At 35.1% G+C, this 9,556-nt stretch overlaps 2 protein-coding genes across 2 annotated transcripts in view; one reads left to right on the forward strand and one right to left on the reverse strand.

The window, feature by feature from the left end:
- The first annotated feature begins 1,626 nt into the window (after positions 1–1,626).
- On the forward strand, positions 1,627–6,152 carry LOC105627309. Its single transcript, XM_012208598.1, has 9 exons — positions 1,627–1,833; positions 1,913–2,110; positions 2,193–2,747; positions 2,810–2,985; positions 3,219–3,297; positions 3,360–3,677; positions 4,782–5,284; positions 5,357–5,586; positions 5,896–6,152. The coding sequence occupies exons 1-9, from the start codon at positions 1,627–1,629 to the stop codon at positions 6,150–6,152; spliced, it is 2,523 nt and encodes an 840-aa protein (XP_012063988.1).
- Positions 6,153–7,438: 1,286 nt separating this feature from the next.
- Positions 7,439–9,556, reverse strand: part of LOC105618817 (cytochrome P450 6k1-like) — a 6,101-nt gene continuing 3,983 nt past the window's right edge. Inside the window, exons 4-5 of the mRNA XM_012200350.1 lie at positions 7,694–7,871; positions 7,439–7,596 (exon numbers count right to left, since the gene is read on the reverse strand). Coding sequence (XP_012055740.1) covers positions 7,439–7,596; positions 7,694–7,871 — 336 coding nt within the window. The remainder of the gene's footprint in view (positions 7,597–7,693; positions 7,872–9,556) is intronic.

The following is a 9,556-nucleotide window of genomic DNA, read 5'->3' on the forward strand; positions in this document are numbered from 1 at the left end:
TAAGTACATGAATAAATCTTTTATCTGTAAATTTTTATTCTTGTTAAAAATTACATATACACGTGCCGCGAGATGCCGTGCGGGATTGAATGCGACGGAACGAAGTCCTCTGAGCCTTGCATCAGCGCTCTTATGGTATCGAGGTGATCGGTACGCGGGAGGAAGAATAACCGGAAAAAAAATCTCTGACGAAGAAGCCGCAGTACAAGCCTAAGGTGAGGCTCGCTCTCGCGTTCCTCACCGGCGGCGCCAGGTGTTTACGGCGGCTGTAATAGTGTATGCGAGCGAGGAAAAGAGAAAGAGAGGAAGAGAAAAGAGCAGAGTCGAAAAGAGCGATGTGTACGCGTGAGACAGCCGCATTGAATTGCACTGAATCAACAGGTAGATTGGTATGCGTGGGATGTCTTACGCGCGTTCTTCTTTCGCCTTGGCGCCGGGATTCGTCGTAGTCCCCTGCGAAAGATGCAGCGCGCAAACGAACGCGAGACATCACGATGGCAACGAATATTAGGAAGTTTTAGGGGACGATGATCGAGATCCGTAGCCGAATAGCAGTAACTAAAGGGAGGAGTGGAAGAGGAGGAGGAGGAGGAGGGAGCGGCGCTCCAGGTGGAAACGCGCGTTCTCCAAACGTGTGCTCTGCGGTGAAATTCCACGCATACCAAAGTCGCTGATCCAGCTTCCCCGCGAGCGGCGGTGGCGGCGGCGACAGCGGCTGCGGCGGCGGCGGCGGCAGCGTCCTCCGGATCGGGAGAGTGATTTTTGTGATCACCGCTCTCGTCAATGACACGCGCGGAATGCGCTGAGCGAGCGCGCGATCCCACGCTGCGCGTTATACGCGCCGACATTGTTGCGCGTCCACCTCGTTGCGTCTGGCCTTTTAAAAATCTGTTCGTGCGCGTCCCGACGTCGTGAGTGAGGTGTCGTAGGTGCGTTTTGAATGCGACGCAAGACAAATGCGAATTCTGCGACGTCGCGAGAGCGGACGTTCAGTTTGACCCCCCCGGCGTATAACGGATAAATGAATCCGCTTGTGACATCAAACGTCGTGACTTGTTTATAGCCGTCTTAACACGAAAGTCTTATTGGTAATTTTTATTACGTTTCTGTCTTGTAAAACAATGCCTATACATATATGTGTATATTTTTCAGTTTTATATATATAATTATTATTTAAATTTATTAAGAATCAGAGAAGTGATTACTTAAAATTATTGATTATTGATCATTGATTACTTAAAAATATTATTGAAATATTAATTTTCAATTGTATAAGAAAAGTATTTTATAAAATTTAAATTGTGTAAATAGAACAATTATAAGAGAGGAATATTACATTTCAGTTCGTAAAATTTAAAATAAGAAATAATGCAAAAATAATAGACCAATATATAAACTTTTTTTATTCTTAATTTGACTTTTATAATTGGAATTAATATTTTTATCTTTGGAAGAAATTAATTTTGTTAATAAAAAATATGTTTTCTCTTTTTTATTTTTTATTTATTATTTTATAATTTGATAAGATATGTAACATATTTTTATTTTATAGGAAGAGAAGAGTGGATTCAAATAAGTGAAATAAAAAAATTGCTAAATATTCCAAATGGGCAATAAAAGCCCATTATGGCCCAGTGTCATCAATCACAACATCAGCACGAATTTTTGCCCCTGTGTGATGTACTATTTAACATTATTTCATTAGCATCCTATTTCTGCGATGTTGTCTTTGATTTTGCGATGGTATATGCCCTTGCCCATCAAGTAACAACATCGCCCATACTATTTCCATTGAGCATCACTTTTATAGCAACTTCTCTGTTGATTTCTCAGGTTTGTGTCTGACGAAACTTCTACATTGTTTTGCAATTTCATCGTTATAATTATATATACTATATAATTATTTTTGCAGATCATTAGTTTGCGATGGTATCTCTGGGGAGCTAGAGGTAAATTAACAAACGCAAACAATTGTCATGTAAATTCAGTGAAGAGAATTAGCAATTGGACTGTAGGTTGCGTTCTATTACTTCATTCCACTCAAATCGGTGTACTATGGAGATATTTCAAATTATTTATTCCAGTAAATTTAACTTTCGTGAAGCACGAGGTACGTAAACATTTTTGAAAAGAAGAACATTCTTCCGTCATCTCTTTCGTTTCATTATAAGTCTTATAATGATCATTCTCAGGTACGGGAGCTCTGTGTATTACGGCTGATACACGCATTCTGTGAGGCCGCTCCAATGCTACTTCTGCAGCTTTACGTCTTGTTCGGCGCTATCGATGGTGATAGGATAGAAGCTGAGAAATTGAACGAGAGTGAGAGCAAGGAGAGCGGTAAATTAAAGGAGTTAACATTAGTGTCGGCAGGACTGTCCTTATGGAGTGTGTGCTGGGCGGTTGCCAGTTTCAGCAAAGGTGCCGCGCGTCTGCGTAATCTAGAACGTTTAGTGTTAACATGGTTGGGAGTGCTTGCGCAATTATTTTGGCGTCTGGGGACAGTGAGTGCTCGCGTCGGAGCATTGGTCGCGTACGCTTCGTTGTATGGCGGACAGTGGCTGCTGATCGTGATGGCTCTCCACTGGTTGTCCATGTTAACATGGTTACTGCTCACGCCGGACGGACTTTTCCACGGTGGCGAGCGTCTTTCGCTTCTTAGGAAGACTTTCCTCGCTTCCATCCTTGCTTTTGTATATATATTTGCATATGTTAATCTACATGAGACGAATCATCGTCAAAAAATGGTTAGTATTTATATCTGAATGACAATCTATTTATGTTAATGTTATGTTTTTTATTCTTTCAGGTGATATTTTACACTGTAATGTTCTTGGAGAACAGTTTACTCATCGGCGTGTGGATAGCTGGTGTTAATCGTGCCGATCTTTTATCTCATCAACATCATCTACATCCAGTTACTCTAGTACTTCTTCTACTAGCTTTATTTTTTGGTGGCATGTTTTTCATGGGTCTTTATTACAGGTAAGCATATTTTGTTTTATTTGATTAATTAATATTTATATTACTTTCACATTAAATTCACATATAAAAGTGAAATGGAAATTTGTATAGTAATTAGAGTGTATATTTAATTAAATAAATATAATTCTTAATAAGTGATTACAACATTAAGCAAACACTAGTAGAATTATAGAATTACACATCTATATGATGAAAATATTTATAGTTAAATTAAGTTTTCATTTTTGTTACAGATTTTTTCATGTAAGAAGATTAAGGTACGAGGCTGGTGGGAGAATGACTGGTTCAAATCTCACTACGTTATCGAATCAGGTATGATATGAGACAGATTTCTTTCTTTGGAGGCATCATTATAAAATTTTTTTAACTTTTAGGACAACGCGGAAGAGAAACAAATAGATTATAACAAGGGAAAGAAAGTTAATATTAGCATTAGCATGAGGAAAGTTAAATTAAGTAACGGCGGCATACCAGGTGTGTTCAATTGCCGTTTCGCAAATCCAACGGTTGTAAATCCGAATCGCAAAAAGAAGAAACCAACCAGCTTTGTACCGCCCCCACCGCAATCGCAGGGCACGGTAATGAGTTCCGTAGCGGCGATAGGTGATTCAAAACAATGGCTCAACATGGGCAATGGATCGCGGCAATTGATTCCGTTTTGGAAAAAACCAATATCTTCTAATGTAGTACAGGTAGATATTTGTTGTTATAAATCCATGAATTAGAAAATAAACTGAACTTATTTATGCCCTTAACATATAATACTATATAATACTATATACGTTAGTAAAATGCATACATCATTTCTCAATATAATCGAAGTTTTACTACATTTTTTGTATAATGATACACAAGTCTTTTGTCTGTGAACAAGATTTTTGGCTACCCTCAAAATATATGCATCGCTTCCTAAATTCTAAGATAATTATAATTTATCACTGACATTTGGCTCATCAAGGCTTTCATTTGGCTGTTCGCAAGCCGTTTGTTCTTGTTAACATTTGTAAATGACTTCAAGAATAGCAAACGTTAAATGGAACTTGTATCAGGACTTTTTTTAACAAACTAAACAAAATGGAAATCGGAAGCAGCAAGAAATCAGAACTGTATGCAGGGACGTATTAGGATTTCCACCCGAGTGCCGTCCGAGTATCATATCCTTGTTCAACGTTTGATAAACAACAAAAATAAAGTGATACTTGAGCGACACTTAGATGGGAATCTGAATCCAGCACTGAATGTGAGAAAATTTCAAGTTTCAGTTGTTTTATAGCGAATTCAGTCACTTGCATTACACTAGATTACTACACTAGATTACTACTATGTGTATATGAAATTAGCAAAGTAATGTAAAAGCATATAAATATTTTAAATGAATAATGATATTATCACAATATATTTAATAAAATATACGTATTATTTTATTATTAAGATTGATTAAATTATGCCACTATATTTAGATACTTTATATAAAGCAGCATTTAATATACTATTCAAATATAGAGTTCGAATAATCGAATATCACCATTAGGAAAGTGTGTGACTTTTCGAATTTTGAGAACAGTCAAAATCTTTTTTACAGATGGAAAGTCTTATTACAAAAGTCTTATTACATTATACTAAATGTGTTACAAAGTTGAGCGATTATATTGAAAAAATTATGTTATATATATATTTTGCTAACGTGTATTGTACGTGGAATAAATACATTCACTTTACGTTTTGATTTTTTCTCTTTGCATATTTACTCATTGCAATAAGACTGTTGTTATAATATAATTAATCTCTCAATATAGAACGATGGTTCCAATGAGCACAAAGATGAAACTGATATGGCAATTAGTGGCTCATTGAATGTCACGTTAATACGCGAGAAACTGAAAGAAAAAAAACAACAACAGCTACGAGAATTACGAGCGATACAGGAAGAGATCAAAGAAGGTAAATTGTTCCCACCTCCTTCCGCTTCTATATCTTCTTTTTCGTCCTCCCCTTCCGCATCTAATCAGCAACCACCACCGAACACGAAACTGCATACCTCTCCGAGTTCCCCATTATTCACGTCTCCGCCATCGTTCTGCGAGCAGAACGGTGGCAATGCCTTATCGTCTTGGCCGCCCATCAAAATGCATTGCCTCTTACCTCCACCACCTTCCTCTCCGTATTACCCTAATCCCTCGAATCCGTGGAGAGCAGCTTCTCAACGAGAACGGGCGGACACGCCGGAGATATTATTAGCACCGCGATGTCTTCCGCATCATTATCCCCATTGGTCACCGTCTAGACATCTTAATCATAGGTAATAAAAATACAATCGATGTTTGAACAAACAATTCGGAAGAATCAGTTGATTTAAATTTCATTTCATCAGATTGCATGCGAATCAGAACGGCGTCGAAGAAAGTTCTAAAGGTGAGGGCGATGGAGAAGCGGAAGTTAGCGACATGGAAGGTAGTCAAGTCTCGTTACCTAGGAGTTATACGTTACCTCGCGAATTCAAATATAATCCTAACAGCGCTGTGAGAGAACGAGAGCGTCGCGTGGGAAATAATAAAATATATTCTTCGCGTTTTTATCTTCCGTCCACCAATAGTTCCGATGGTGAGTACGCTTTTTATATTCTTTCTTTATATTAGTTAATAATTGCAGTTAATAATTGCTTACAGAAATGTAGTATTGGAAAGGTAGTTTATTTTATAGATAGATTATTTATAGATAGATTATTTTATAGGTAAATTAATTTTATATTTTGAGCATTAAAAGTACTGTTGTATTCAAAATAAGTAATTAATTATTATCTTCTAGTATTAAATTGGATTTCTGTAAGAGATCTATACTACATTGCAGAAATTTTTAAGACAACTGAAATTAATTACGGATCACATTTTTAACAACGTTGAAATTTTTCAGGCGATGTAGATAGTGCTGATAATGAAGATGAAACGGATTCGGAGGCACAAATGAAGGCCAATCATATTCATAATTATGATGAAATCTTACAGAGGCGTCACATATACGAAAACAATGAAGAGAACGACGCCAATCCTAATGCAGAGTATGGCGCGTCTAATATCATGTCTAACAATTGTTATTCGAATAATTCTCATGGTGTTCTACGACCGAGTCAATTACTCCGAACACGAGTGAAACATGAAACAAAACTCTAAGTTGTACTGTAACACATAATTGCGAATCTTGCAATTATGCATGACATAATGTATCATGCATGACTCGTTGTTCAAAAAGATCTTTCAAAAATCATCTTTTTATTAATTGTTAACAGTATAAGACTGTTGACCTCGCAATATAATAGGTATAAGTATTTAATAGTATAATATATGATACATGCATATACACAGCAATACATTATATTTTTTTTTGTGAGTGTATTAGCATGTATTACTTGCGATATAATCTAATAAAATGTAATTTAATTTTTTCGTGGCACTCTGCATAATAAAATTGTGTAAATGAAAGAACCACGACAAATCGAGTATATAATAGAGTACATCTTAAGAAAGCACAAATAATGACAAATATGAATGCATGACTTACATTATCGAAATTCGTGTACGACGGATATTTTATATAATGCATAGTTACCTGAATAGAAATCGTACACCTTTCATCCGTTAATTATATAAGACATGTGCGTATACATAATAATAAATTAATTTTAAAGAATGTAACGTATTATTTAAAGATATATATATATATATATTTGTTATACATTTGTAAATATACAATCTTTGCGATAACATTTTGTATCCTTTACATCTCTTCTATGCCTCATTTTAAAAAATATTTATTGAAAGCATAAGAACCATGGCACACAAAAAAAAATTATAGTAAAATATAAGCGAATTGATCAATCACAGTCCGTAAGGCCATAACATAAACAGTAGCCAATATGTTGATTTCTTTATTATTTACATCTTACCGCTTAATGTTCGTTTCCACTAATATAGATTAACTCTCAGTTCAACTTATTTTTCGTCTTTTTCTAGTTCTAAAGATTAGAAAAAGACGAAAAGTAAGTTGAGTTTAAAGTTAATCTAATTTGATGAAAATGGGCATAAGTGTTTTATGTGCCATGGCTTTAAAGCTAGTTACATACAATAAGATTTTCGACTAATCGCGTTGCTTAATTGTTACGGATGACCGAATCAAGCAACGCGATGGTCGAAAATCTATGTTACGTTTACGATTACGGAAACTAACTTAAGTCGGAGATTATTTTGAAAAATATTCTATTATACATTTTTAAACAAATATATAATCTTGGTAACATTTTATACTCGTCTTTATACCTTTGTGGTTTATTTCATTTTTTTAACACTTATTAAGAGCTAAATCGGATAAAAATATGCAAAAAAAAAAGGTTAAAATATGATATACGAGTTTAACTTCAATATTATGGAAATAAAATTAAGTGTTAATTTGAAGTAAATGCCTAATTACGTTTCTTGAATTTAACATACAGATCTGGCGTGTATGTGAATACATGAATAACTTTGTTGTCATATTCCTTATTTGTTTTGTAAAATATAGTATAATTCGAGATGATTATAATTATCGCCACTTTTATAATTAATAGGGCAAATCTCTGTGCTGAAATTCAACATAAATTGCAATATAAATTTCTAATAATATACACTTATAAGAAAAAAATGTCTTTCGAGTTATATATGAATATTTTCTAATTCACCTATACATGATCGGGGTCCAATACCGAATGCCAAGGATTCGTAAAACTTTTTCTCCTTCATTTCTGTTCTCGATGGAATAAAGTCTTGCGGATTGGAAAAGTATTTGGGATCTTGATTTGTCCCATTTATAGAAACATAAACTGGAACATTCTTCTCGATTATTAACCCAGAATTTAACTAAAAATGACACACACACACATATATATATATATATATATATATATAAGTAATAATAATAGTCATAAAGTAAAAGTATACCATAACAGTGTTTAAGAGAGTTAAATTCCTAAGATTATTTTAAGGAAATCCTAATTATATACCAAAATGTTGACACTATAATAATTTTTAAATATATGCAATAGTGAGTTTTTCTAACATTTTTATCGGCAATTAACTAGCGAGTCTCGTGACTGTCAATGGTTCAGTAGAAATGAAAGTTTTCTTCGCGCTAATTGGATTATACTTTTTTAGAAGAATATATAGATTTAGAAGAATAATCCTACTTTAGCGAAAAAAACTTTCAATCATTGCGAAATAAACATTCTGCTAAACGCAGTCGGTGACCATCAATCGTAGACCATGGTCTAATTCATACTGACAACGCTTATGAACATCATCTATCTTCATTTAACATTTGACAAACAACAAGAAAATGATTTTTAAAGGTCGATTGTTCAATCTTTTGGTAAATTTTACCTGTTGGGTAAGTAGCAAGATTATCCAATCACATGCGTGGATTACCAGATTTATCTCACAGGTAAAATTTATCAAAAAGTGGAACAACTCTAAACGTTGTGACCGTGAATTGTTGGATCGCGGTCATAGAGAGATTAGTCTCATAGGGAGAGTGACGGGAGTCAAGTGACCAGGTTTTTCCAATCTTTTGTCTATGGAGCTTTATTACCCATGTCTAATCAGATGAGGCAAATTACATCACGTAACTCGCCTCATCTGATTAGACATGGGCAATAAAGCTCCATAGACAAAAGATTGGAAAAACCTGGTCACTTAATTCTCGTCTTGATTGGACGTGGGCAATCATGTGATTGCAATTTGTCACTCTCTTCCTGTAAAAGCCATTGCCTATATGCATAACTATATGCATAAAAAAATTATCCAAATCACATTTCTGTCATAAAGACAAACACGATTGGATGATTTTTTTTATATGGTTATGCAAGTTGTGTGGAATGGCCCTAAGGGCCATCTTTAATCAATCAGGACGAGAATTACGTGATCAGTTTTCTCTACTTTCTTCCATACCTATGAAAGGCTGCGTTCAGAAATTATGCCTAGATAATTGTAAGGTGCATTTTTGCTATAATATACATAACTTAAGCCCATTCTACAATGCAGTATAGTAAGGCAGTCTTACTATACGAGAGGGAGTGAAGTATGGCGTAAAGCATTACGATCGGGAGTAAGTGAAATGGGTTATTCCCATTTTGTACGTCTTATTACTTTACTGCCAGTCAATCAAATTATTAATAAGCTTAAAATAAAACGCAAAAAGGCGCGATAAGATGCGCAAGAACTTCTTACTTCCTACTGCTTACTACTGCTTGTAGAATGGGCTTTATGCGTCGTCTACAATGGCAATAGCAGTAGTGAATGAGGCTGTAAGAGTAACAAAGTGACCAATCACAGTTAAATATGCGAAGAATAATCGACTGTGATTGGTCAATTTTTTATCCTTATAGCTTACTGATACTGCCATTGTAGATCACGCATTAGAGTTATCTGGGAGTAATTCCTGAACGCAGCCAAGCTTTGATGCCCGCGTCCAATCAAAGGAGACTGATCACTTGACGCAATTTGCCCTCTCTCTCTCTCNTCNTNNTNTGNACTGCNTNTATNTNTNT

This window comes from Atta cephalotes (assembly GCF_000143395.1).
Source record: "Atta cephalotes unplaced genomic scaffold scaffold00001, whole genome shotgun sequence".
Classification (NCBI taxonomy): Eukaryota; Metazoa; Arthropoda; class Insecta; order Hymenoptera; family Formicidae; genus Atta; species Atta cephalotes.